General features: G+C 45.4%; 1 protein-coding gene across 6 annotated transcripts in view; it reads right to left on the minus strand.

The window, feature by feature from the left end:
- The window catches only part of LOC120949572 (cytoplasmic polyadenylation element-binding protein 3), a 254,263-nt gene that overhangs the window by 125,245 nt on the left and 116,120 nt on the right, over positions 1-12,898 (minus strand). For all 6 annotated transcript variants that reach the window (XM_040366962.2, XM_040366955.2, XM_040366954.2 and 3 more), the window contains one exon: positions 10,025-10,075. In XM_040366962.2, the coding sequence (XP_040222896.2) occupies positions 10,025-10,075 (51 nt within the window). The remainder of the gene's footprint in view (positions 1-10,024; positions 10,076-12,898) is intronic.

The following is a 12,898-nucleotide window of genomic DNA, read 5'->3' on the forward strand; positions in this document are numbered from 1 at the left end:
CGAAGCAAGTGGCCAAGCAGGCGAGTGGCAAGATAGCTAATGCTTACGAATTTAATTCCATTCAATTTTATTATCGCATTAATTAGGAACAAGTTTTGCTACAACATAGCACCCGTGGTGGGGAGTGAAACGCTGTGGAGGTTGGCCCCCCGAGGGATGCTTTTTTGCTGTTGTTGTCAGTGCTTTGCTTTTGTCCGGTTCCCTTACACTGACGCCGTTCGCTAGGGATGAGGGGGAAGCAGAAAAGATTAGGGCAAAACCGGGGAAAGAGAGTTTGTTTTTCCCTATTGTCCGGTCAGGGTGTGTGCACTTACGCCCTCGGAAGGGGTAGAGTTTCTTTCATTGCCACTCGTGGCCAATTCGTACTAGCCAAAAGGACTAGACACACACACACACGCGCGCGCGCGGACGGGCATGTAAAAACACTTACCCTTTCGGCCAAGGGAGGAGAACTCTTTTTTATTCTCTCTCGCAAAGGAAGTAATTGAATAACTTTAGATCATGAATATTTAAACAGTTTTGCAAAGATGGCGGCTGGGCCGGGCGGCAGCCCCTTTAAATTCTTACACTTTGCTTCCTTGACTTTTGCGTACTCTGTCCGGTGCCCTTTCACTTTTGTTTCGTGGAGGAAGTTGGGAGAGATATGAGAGGGAAAAAGAGGGGGGCATGTTTTGCACACCAGGACCCACCAGGAGGCTAATAAATAATGAACAATGGCCTAAAGCTACCGAGCTCGGGAGACCGATCGATTGTCGGTTTGGTTGGCAAACGCTCCAAATCCCCTCGGGGGTTGGTGGATAGGAAGAGAACGAGAGGGGGGAGGGGGGGGGGGAGAACCACCCTAGAAAGGTAGTTCCACAACAGAAGAGTAATTGGAAATTGGTTACTGTTTTCTTCCTTTTCCCCTTCCCTTACTATTATCCACTGCCGCCGCTTCTTATCGGTTTAGTTGTTTATCGCAAGTTTTACGAGTTTTGCATGATTTGTGAAGTGGGGAATGGGTTTGCTGCTATCCAGGCAAAAGGGAGTTTATTGAGCTGTTTGCTGCTGTGGGGGTGGGAGAGAAAGGGGATTTTTTTCCCAATTTCCATCCAACATAAAACACAGTGTGTGACAAAAAGAAGTACAATTTTATGCACACGATTTCGTACGTTTCTCCTCTCTGAATTGAGAACAAATCCCGAAACGAGACAGACGAGTATCAGCTGGCTGTGAGAGCACAAAGGCAGGAAGGTCAAAACTGGGGGTCCATTTTTACGTGTGTCACTTTTGACGCATTCCTCTCCGGTTCCGGTCCCGTCAGGGCCTGCTAGTCTGGTAACGGCACTCGGGTAGGCGGTGTGGCCTCTGGCCAACTGTAGCCGCACACATCCCCACCCACTCACATGCGCAGGGCCTACAAATGAGGAATGATTAATGGCAGTTAGCAAATGTGATGGATTTATTCTCCCACCGGCAGAACCGGTCGTGCGAGCGTCCGAGCAGCGATCGTGATTCATGAACCATTTATTTTACTGGCACACAGACACAGACCCGGGAACAACCAAGGAAGCCGAAAAGGGTAGCGTGTTATCGGGAGGCAGAAGGGGCGACTCGGCCAGTCAGTTCGGACAGGGACAGTCTCCGATGTGTACCGTCCGTCCCTGGAGGATGTTCAGTGATGGAAATTAGCGCATCAGAGTGGGCCAGTCGTCCGGGCGGGCGGTTCGGTCGCTTCGGGTGTTACGGGTAGCGATTTGACAGCTTACGTCCCTGGTCCGATGCCAGAAATGGTTTTGTTTCTTTTTTTTTGCTGTTCATTCTGCTACAATGTACCATGCCACGGACTAGATTATCCACATTTGCTTTATCTCAGGGGAGATGTAGTTTTGATAGCTCATGGCATATAATTTGCCCGTCCGTTGCTGTAGCAAGGGTTGGGAGTTGGAAAATAGGTATGTACGGACAGTAAAGGCAGACCACCGCTCGGCTAAATGTTTGACAAATGCTGCCGGATTTGGAGGGGGTGGGTGCTTTGCTTTAGGTTTATTGCCCGTCAGCGCCATTATTTGTACAATTTTGTGTCCGATTAAAGCTCGTCAAGTCGACAACACAAGCTCGTCAGCCGACAATTGCTGGAGCAGCGCTGAAAGGAGGCCTTAGGTTGCTTCAGTACGAACATAGTAACAGATTTTACAATCTGTTCATGGTTAAGAGGTGAGATTCAGTACTACAATAGGAGGTGCTTTGAGAAAGAGGAGCTTTAAAAAAACGCAAAGCAATAGAGGGCTAAAATGAAATAAATCAAAATTTGATACGCAGTGCTATGCTTTTCACACTAAAAGGCTGCTGTCTGATCATTAATAGTAAAAAAAAACGTGTCCTTTGGTAAGAAGTACACGGCCAACATCTACTAATGGAAGCTGTAGAATTGTTTGAATTGACCTTTGAATATCGTCCAAGCTCATGCAGAATCAAATTGAAACCACTTAACCTAAAACCATATCTCAGTACTATGGAAGAGCAAAGAAGGTCACGCAATATTGCAAGGTATTGGGTACAAGGCAACAAGCAAGAAGACTATGTGGCAAGCAGGCATTGGCATTGGCTAAGACTATAGATTCAAATCAACACGACTGAAAAATCCGTTTAGTTTATAGCTGACAAAACACACCTTTTAATGGTGCTTTACTTACGTTTTATGTGTATTATTGTCGTTAATATTGTATTACTGAAATTATTATTCGTTTTGTTGTAGTTTAGATTATATTTATATAATCGAACGTAGCCGGTCTATATAGTACAGTCGACAACTCGTACGACTTAACAACATTCCCGTCATGGGTTCAATCCCCAAATAGACCGTGCCGCCATACTGACTATCCTGCTATGGGGGGGAACCAATTAGTCACAGAAAGTCAAGCCCACAAGTGGGTGAAGGCAGGCCTTGACCGACAACGGTTGTTGAGCCATAGAAGAAGAATCGAACGTACGAATTTAGATCAAGAAATATAAATATTAAATGGGCCATGCCGTGGTATAATCGTCAACTCGCAGGACTTCAGACCATGCGCTTAGTTGGTTCATGTCTAGAATGGACCGTCCTCCCGCAGCAAGGACTGATTATCCGGCTGCGTGAAACTGAATTAAGCCTCAAACGCCTGTACAGATCGGCATGTCCACGTAGAAACAGTCATGCCATTGGCTAATGTTAAGCTTTAATGGTAGATTAATGAATTTAATAATAATGAAATCAAATGAAATGGAAAATCATTAGGCGAAAGGCCACAGTAAGTAACATGACTCTTTTTGCGAGCTTTTGCTGCTTTCTAGAGCTTTTGTCACTTTTTCATAATCTGGAGCGATGAAAAAATAAAGTAAAACAACGATTGACGAACACTGATGTTTATTCAAAAGCCAGGGTATTATACATAAATTGGGCAAAGCTTTTGATGTTCTGACTATGTTGGACGTTGTTCGATTCCCGTTCAAAACAACCCGTTTATAGTAAGGGTTAACAGTACAGTTACGTGTTTTTGTCAGTCTTTTTGTCGAAAAGAAGGAGCTGAATCCCAAGAATTACTCTAGTCATTAGATACTGAACAAAAGCCCTCAGTTTATTTAACCTGTTAGATTAATGCTGTTTTATGTAATAATTCCACCGGGCAGTGTTTGGCAGCTTAGTAAATATTTCAGGAAATATTATTGCTATAGAATCTACAGTAATGGCAATCAAACTGAACGACCCACGTCAGAGCAGTAGACCCAAAAACGTAACATTACAATATTTTTACTTTGAAAAATGATACAGTATTTTGCAAAACAAAAAATAGGAAGAAAGTCAAAAACAACCATCAAAACATCGTTATGATTTCTGTTTCGTGTCACTGTAATGGAACACCATTATTAGTCAATGCTGCCAACCAAATATCAATCGGCTTCGACAACGGCCGTTGAGCTAGAATGTAACAATTTGCCAAAAGACAGCAAGAAAACAAAACACCCAACCACCCGTGATTCAAATTTCATAAGAACAACGCTCCAAACAACACCAACAGCACAACGACATCAAACACATGAAATTGAAGTATAAAATTGAAATAGACAATGTTCAAATCTGCCAACCCCAAGCCCCCACCCCCCCAAATCTACCATCTACCCTTCTTCAAACCCTCCCGCACGCAGCACACGGTCGACTGATTGTGAGCAATAACTTTTACCTTATGAACACTTCCGTCCGCGCCATTCAACCCGACAATCAGCAAATGCAATAAAATATCCGATGCTGCTGCTGCCTGACCGCTGTTTCGTTGCTTAGCGCCATTCATCGTAGCTCACGTCCTCTCTCCCCCTAATGCCCATCCACGGAGCAGTCCGTAACGAGTTTCATCCGTGCAGATTTACCCACTGATTCGTACTTTATTTCACATCAGGTCCACTACCCACAAACCATTTGTGTGGACAGCGAAGAGGAAGACTACCACCAAACAGGCGATCGAATCGATTTTCTTCGATCTTGGTGAAACAAAACTCAGGGAAAAAACAGGAGCAGCTTGTCTCGGGTGTTCGTCCCAAGCCGATGTCCTTGGTAGCGCACCCGTGTGTCCACGTGCGAATACACCAACACCGCGGTGTTCCCGATGTTGCAGCATCATAATCTTCGCTCGAAATCGGAAATACTGTCAATGTTTTACTTTTTTGCCGGGAAAGACGGGAAATGTGTGTTTTTTTTTTCCTTCTGTATCTTTCTGGTCTCTTTTTGTTGCTCGTTTGCCGTTACAATGATACCAATCGGATCGGACGGATGATGATCGGGTGTGTGGCGTGACAGGCAGGGAGCATCCTCTTACTCGGAAACCGGAAACCCGAACTCTGGTGGTCCAGTTTTATAATCCCTGACACGTTTGCGCTTTTCGCCGCTTGTTTCGGTGGCCCTTTTTGGTATGGTTTGGTTTTGAGATCAACGAGCACACGCTGTAAAGTAGGGCTTGCGGGGGATTGCGGGTCGGTCGATAAATATCGAGACGCTCAGCGTCTTACGGGTGACATATTGGTGCTAAGTGCTGCTTGCGAAATGAGCCATGAAGAACGTACTCTTACTACTACTAGTACTACCACTGTGTGTGTGTTTATCTGTTTGTGTTTGTAAGTGTGCCGGCAATATGTGTGCTAAGGACCACATCCTGCTGCCATCAAATGGCCGGAAACAGATCAATCAATGGTCGATACCTTTATGAGGTCGTTTTCGCAACCGGGAAATCTTTGAAAGCATGACACCCGGTGCTTGAGATGTTTGTACAAGAACATACTAAAAGCGAGAGCGAGATAGAGAGAGTGTGTCACACACACACACACACACACATAGCGCTCCAAACCGTTGCGTTGGATTATCTCATTTTGCGTTAAATTACATGTGAAATTTTCCGCTTCATATTCCATCGGAACGGTTTCAGTTTCAGATAAACGGTCAGTGATAAATTGAGTTTTGGAGCTGCTTTTTGAGCTTTAAACCGTCTCACCCTCTTTCTGTTCAATGTGTTCAGGGGCAACCAATCGGGACGCTCTTGCGTATGCCATTAAAACGTGTAGTGTGTGTGTGCGTGTGTGAGAATAAGGAAATGGTTACAATTCAACACACATGCTCCGATGTCACAGGTCGGATGCGGAAATAATGCAGGAAATAGAACGAACATTTCCTCGCACACGCCTACTCCCCCTCCCCCCCCCCCTCCCCACAACCAACTTGACTCGGACGTGTTCACTTTACGACGTGTAGAGAACGGCACACATGGTTTCTCTCCTGTTGATTTTTTTTTTTACTTCCAGCGTTGCAGCGTTCCGCAAGAACCGGTTGTGCGGTCAAACCAAAATTTGATTACGCCTCCGAACTCCAAAGCCGGAAATAGTGTGCCTTGCCTTGCCCACAAGACACAAGCACAAATGTCACCCACACGGGCGCAGTGGGAGTTTAAGGCCGAGGCTCATCCTTCCTTGCGTGCGTGCGTGTGAGCACACACACACACACACACATTGAGCAAGATTTACATCTTTTTGCGTAAAATGCGGAACACGTGCGTCCAATAACAATTGGTGAGCGACGGTTGCTTCCTTCACCACACCTTTCAAAGGCAGGACTTCAGTTGGGGGGGGGGGGGGGTGGAGAATGCACGTGACGTAAGCCTTTTGCTCTGTCCCACACGGCACTAACCACTTGGGGGAGGTAGGGGATGCTTCATCCCGTCCTCGGGTGCTTCTGGACTAGCTAGCTAGGTCTTGCTTCGTAACCACTTTTTGGTCTACCTGTGCACAGCTGGGAGGAAAACAGCTTTTGAATGGTTGATTTTATTGCAACCTGCCTGTCCTTAGCCATCGTTTTTTTTTTTGTGCGGAAATCACGACAATGGAATATCCGTTCGGTCGAGATGGAAAGTGGAGGGTGTTCCCGGGAATGTTTTGCTGTACCGATGTATTTAGGTTTGCTTCCAGTGTTGCCACTGCGCGCATTGAAAAACATGTTTCAGCACAATCGAATAATGTGGCTGAAAGTTTGTTTGCATTGTTGGTAGAAGCAAGAGAACCAAATGGTAGAGTAATTGATGTGAGGTTCACATTTCTATTTAATTGTTGAAAATCATGGGTTTAATCCAATTCTGCTCCATTTCAACAAATGTATAAGGTTGTGCAAGTTGCTGCAATGGCTTGTTTCCTCTATCAAGCTATAAGTGAACTGATGTTTGCACTCTACCTTTATTCGTTTTTTAATGATAAGGGAACGCTTTAAGGTGATCCTAACATGTTTGTTTTTGTTTTCAAACATTCAGCCCAAACTTTCCCAAGCTCGATCAAAATCGGGAACGATCGTAGCGTTTGTCAAAATCACATAAACGTACCTATAACTAAGCAGGATACTCATTAAATAAATGAAAGTAACCGGTGTATCTAGGCAATGGCAAATATCGCTCTTCTTCGATAGATGATAGAGTACCGATCAAAGCGTGTTTTGTTTGTTCGATAGCAGATAGAGCACCGTCTAAGGAAAACCCAGCAGAACCCTTGTCTGTACGAACACAACAAGAACTCCGTGTTTATTGATGAACGAAGACCATGGAATGTCATCGGATTGAGTTGTTTCAATTCGTTCTTTGCTTCTATGTTCTGTGTAAAGAGCATTATTCATCAGTGTTCTTAGCACAGACATCACCAATATACAGATGTGCTCTCATACCCTCCTGTGACAGATGTGTGGAATTATCGTTCTACAAAAACCGTCTCAGCTGGCAAACGCTGGCTATACCTGGAATTAAGCTAGCAAACGTTACATTGCAACATTGTTCGCTCAAAGATAAACGCTTTTCCTCATAAATTACTTAACGAGGATGTAAAGCTTGTCCAGGAATCTTCAATGCGCCGGTTACCGTTTGATGGTGGAAAAACCGTCAACACAATACAAGCGCTACTAAGTACGCACTTGCAATGCTACCAAAAATGCGTCACAACGTTACGTTATTTCATCTTCAAATAACAACCGTAATTTCGAGAATGTGTCCTACCTTATGCTTTAATGTGTTGTTTGATTCTTTAAAGGGGGGTTTTAATGAAATGATGTAACGTCTCAAGCGTTCCTCTGTGTGTAACACAGCTCTACCGTTGCCGTCCACTACAAACATTACAGCCGTGTTTTTGACCACCCCTTGAAACACTTTCTCTCCACAAGCGCGGGTACAATAACATTCCTGTAAAACAGTTTGTCGATTAACACTCATTCCACACAGGAGGACAGAGCGCGAGGAAGCATGCCTGCGGCCCGCCGCCTGCGCTCAAAGCGTACACGTGTTCGTGTAGTATCATAATTTAAGCGTACTTTTCTTTTATTGCTTCTGCAAAACTCAGCAAAATGGCAAACCGGCGGTTTGGGGAGGGAATCGACCATGGGAGGATACAAACGCCGGTTCCACCCGGTTCCTTTCCCGCAGGAGCGCCTGTTCCGCAACCTGCGGGGGGAAAAAGACAGGTGAGGCCAATAACAGTAATAATAACAATAAAAATTATGAACATGTAAATGGTTCGTCCCTCGCCAGAGGTTCAGCACGATGACACATTCCGAACGCTTTGCGAGAGATGGCTTCGTATCCCGGGTTATTTCATACATAAAAGCTGCCCCCTTCCTACCCCCCCCTCCTCTCCCGTTTAGAAACATTTTTCCTTCATTATTTTTTTGTTTCTCGTGCGCTTTCCCCGCACGCAACACCGCACCCCCGGTACACCCTGGCGTGGCGTGGCCGAGGCACAAAAACATATTCATTTCCGTTAACATCGGCATCGACAACGGTTTCCCAGGAAGGGGGCGAGGGGGGTGGACTGATGAGATGAGTTTGTGTTCTTGTTTTCCAACAATTTTGCCCTTTTTTCCTCTTTTTCCTGATTGTCAAAAAAAAAAAAACCCAAACTCACTTGCCTGAATGTGATGGGCAATTTGTGGAATTGAAAATGTTACCACCAAACACACGAGGGAGGGACGAAGGGGTTCAACGAGCCGAAGGAGCCAACTTTTTGTTTCCCACCCTTCCCGAGTTGGAGTGTAAGTATAGGAGTAAGAGGGGCAGGTGCAAAGGGCAAGGGATCTGGTTGGAAGAGATTTTTAATTTTTCCCTCCATCCCGACCACGGTCACGGATCGGTGAACATTTCGACACCGCACATCATGGCCCGGTTGTGGAGGGGTTGTGGAAGGAATCGCGCGCCAGTCGTCAAAAAGTGTTTATTTTGCAGTATTCTCGTTTTATGCTGCTTATGTCCGGGATTAGGGAGGGGCAAGCAAGGGCATTAGTGTACGGTAATAAGGGGAAGCTGGCAGCCGGGAACTTACGGGGAACGGCCAACTGCCTGCACCAAAACGTTGGATGACTTTTAATTAAGTTTATCGAAACATTTTCTTCTCCCTTCGCTTCTACAGGGCGGTGTGGGGGAAGTGCACACTGGCTGTGCGGTATGTGGCAGACAAAATCGTTCTTCAATTGCCATTTCAAGAGGATGTCTTGTGGATTGTGCCCTGCATGCCCCCTCCATTTTGGCCATTTGTTGGGGCGCAGTGTGTATGTGGCACACACGCTCGCACGGGCTTACCGTTCAGGTGGTGTGTTAATGGACTAATTTGCATACTTTTAACATGCTCCACGTGGCGGGACAGGGCTACCATACTCACGGAGCCATTTCCTTCCAGCCGGAAGCACAGTTCCAGTGCCTACTCATTGCAATCACTTTGCCACCGCTGACGGACAGCTCGGTGTGCTTGGGAGGGAGAGAAGGCTGCGATGAACTTGACTTGAGCGCAGTCAACGCAGCAAGCCGAGCGTTTCCCGTTCAAACGAACGTCACGCATTTATGCTGTAACTGTCACGCACGCGCGTGTGTTTGTGTGTGTTAGTATGAACTTTTTGCCTTCGCCCTTTGCCACAATCCATCCCATTCGCACGTCAGCAGTCAGCTCGTTTGCATATGATGGCAGCTTTGCAGGCGTAATTATGAAGCCTTATTTTTACGACACACACGCACACACACACACATGCGGGGTCGTGTGTTGGCGTGTGCGCTTCAGTGTTTACATTTATTGACCATAAAGAAAGTTCCACTCGATTAGCGCTTTGCGTTGGCAATTGCGTGGTTAATAAACAATTTGATGACGTTGCACGCTGTTAAAGCAATCGTCGGTGGCGTGGCGCGCAGATACGCGCACAAAAACGACCTGCGTATTAAGCGATACTGGGAGTGGTGAACGGTAATGTGTGCCGCATGAATATGAATGTTTATGATTTTAAATGAAAAAAAAAAAATCACACACAACAGTGTGTGGGAGAAGGATTGGTGGGAGAGTAATACATATATTTATTATTTGGTGATTGTGGAAGCGCAATGCATTGAGAGGATTGCATTTTTCTATCTTCTATATGGGATTGAATGCTGCTTTATATGTGTATTGAGCAGTTTATGGAAGGGGGCGAAAAATGGTTTAAAATGAAAAAAAGAAAATGAATCCCCATTTTACTTACCATGTAGCTGGGCCAGCGATTGCAGTGTGTTGGTATTGCAGTTTAAAAATCCTGTAACGAGAGGAAAGGAGCGAACAAAAAAGCGCATTTTAGATCAACGTCATTAAAACGAAACCTCAAAACCTCCTGACGATGGCGTCTGCAAACCAAATATTATTTTATAGAATTTCACAATCTGATCCCTGCCATTCTCATCCCGCTCCTCCTTCCTAACGCTCCTCCCGCCCTGGTTTCTATTGCCGTGCATAGGTTTTTACCACGCGGGAAGAAAACCCTTTTCGGGTTTCGAACCCTACTTAAGATTCCCTTTAATGGTGAAAACAGGTTGAATGAAACATGAAAATGTAATTATAAACATCCACACGGCAAGAAAATCGGCCACGAGCCGTTGGACACACAATGGGTTTGTGCGAGCGAATGGGAAAGGCAGACAACAACAAAAAAATGGAAAAGCAGCAGACATGTTAAAAAAGGGAAACAACTTCTATTTCGTTTTTTTTATTAACACCCAACAGGGACCAGGCCACCAATCCCCTGCCATTCGCGGTTGATCGAAGTGCAAAAGACTGTCAAAAATGTTCATCTTTCAAGCGACGGTCGTCTTACAATTTCATCACAAAATAAAACAGTTTTGAAAGGGAGAAAGATTTTTTGTAAATCCTTCTGCTTTCTCGCGCTACAGTGCGGGATATGATTGGTAGGGGGATAGGGGTAAGGTTTGCTTATCGGGCATAACTGTTCGGTAAGGGAGCAACGGTAGGCAGTAACGACAAACAAAAAATCATAATCATAACCAAAACAGCAACGAGGAAAAAGAAAAGGCGAACAGTGGAAACTCGCCTACTTCGACATTGCTTCGTCATGCTCATCACAAAAAAAGGCATTAAATCGCGCAACGGGTTTAAAAACAGTTCAACCCTGTCCAGGGATGGGTCCATCGGCAGCTTTCTGCTTAAAGGCATGTGGTTACAAGGTAGAAGCCGGTATGGTTTCTTTATTTTTTGCTACCACTCTGCTCCCATCCATAAAAGCGCCTTTGGTGTTAAATCTCACTTTTCTTACGCACCAGGCCAGGGGCAGGAGCAAAAAATACGCGAACCAAAGTGTGACGCTTCGATATTATGCCCTTGCGGTGGTCTTTTGTGTGCACTTTCGGGACAGGCCTATATTTTTTGTTGTTCGTTTATTTGCTCTATTCCCCTGCTCAAGCGGGATGAGAGCGAAACCAATGGTGGAGGGTTGAGGCGTTCGCTATTGACCATTAATCCCCCCTCTGATGCTCCATGGATTGCTTTTACGATAAGAAATCCCGCGAGCTTTTGCTTGTTTGCTGTTCGCGATGGTTTGATATTTTAATGTGGTTGCTCTTGAGGCGTAAGGATGTTCGCTTTTTTATGTGTGTGTTTTAATTTCGGAAAGCGTTAGGCCTTCGGAAGCGCTACCCCTGCTGGTGGCGGGGTATGATAAGTGGCGAAAACCAAGAGCAGGAAATTGTGTTTTCCTGTTTTGCCGGCTGCGTTTCTGTTTTACGAGCGGTTCGATACAGCTGCAGATTGGCTCGCTTTTTTTTGCATACGAAGGTCAATTATGGTTGGCTTTTAAAGCTGTGATTTTGTGCATAAATTTGGGCATCGATTTGATCATTTTGAGGGTTGAGCTCAGAAGTTTGAAAAATTAATGTCAATTAAAACAATTGCCATTCTCTCTCGGCGCTCTTTTTTTCTATTTATAAATCTTCTATATGATTTGCTGGAGCAATTTATGTCCACTAAATCAGTAAACACGAATGATACGAATGAACAATGGTGGAACAAAAGCAACCTCTACTACCAATCGATTATCGTATCGCACCAAAGAAAACAAAACATACATCCAAAACCGTTCAGCAAAACGTCTCTATATATAAATGCTTCGGTTACGCTTGTACATCCCTCGAATGAGAAATCACAGCTTCAATAGACAACAATCACTGATTGGCATCAAAGAAAAAGAACAAGCGCCAATAGGCGCTATTTGAACAGTCCGGCCACCCGACGATCGCTCCTTTTTCGTATCTGTTTCATGTCTTTTCCCGTACGATGACGCTGCTCTGGCAGTTGGCTAAAATCATCGCGCCTTTTGTCAATTGATTGATAGCTGTGCGGACCGGAACTTTGCCACCGGAACTTTTCACAGCACAACAAAAACACGCCGGTACCGATTATTGTGCCATTTTCCGTTCTCCCATCGGGAGCAAGGAACAAGCTCGCAGCATAGCGAAGAAGGAAGGCAAAGCTAAAGCAAACTGATTGATACGCGAGCATTGCTAATTACGTGAGCGAATCTCGCTTGCCTATCTCATCTCCAATGGTGACATTGACCGCTTGCGTGTGTGTGTGTGTGTGGTAGAGATTATTTTGAAAAATGTATTCCCTCCATTGAGCATGTCCGATCGTCTGAGCTCGCTTCTCTTAGAGGGCTGGAAAACCCAGAAGCAAACCCACCCAATCCATTGCACACAAAAGAATGCCGATGCGGGACTGTCTCAATGTCTCCCCCTACCGGTCCCGATGGGCGAGCGTGGCAGAGGAGTCCACTGGGACGCACCACACCGGGGAAACAAAGCAAACAAAACAAACGAAAATCAATGCAACACAAATCAGGACCAAGAGCTGTAGGGGAGGAAAAAAAGAAACACACGGTCCCCGGGCCATCCGGTAGCAAGACATCCGGTGGAAGCGACCATCCGGTGGCAGTGGTTCGGGTGCGTCAGGTTGGGAGAGCAAAAGTGCTGGAAAAGATAAAAAGAAACCCCTCCCCCCCTCAGACCCTGGACAGTTGAACCTTCCTGGTGGTGCTATGGGTGGAGGTACACTCAAGAAAGCGGTCCCCATT

The sequence above is a fragment of the Anopheles coluzzii genome, chromosome 2 (assembly GCF_943734685.1).
Source record: "Anopheles coluzzii chromosome 2, AcolN3, whole genome shotgun sequence".
NCBI lineage: Eukaryota > Metazoa > Arthropoda > Insecta > Diptera > Culicidae > Anopheles > Anopheles coluzzii.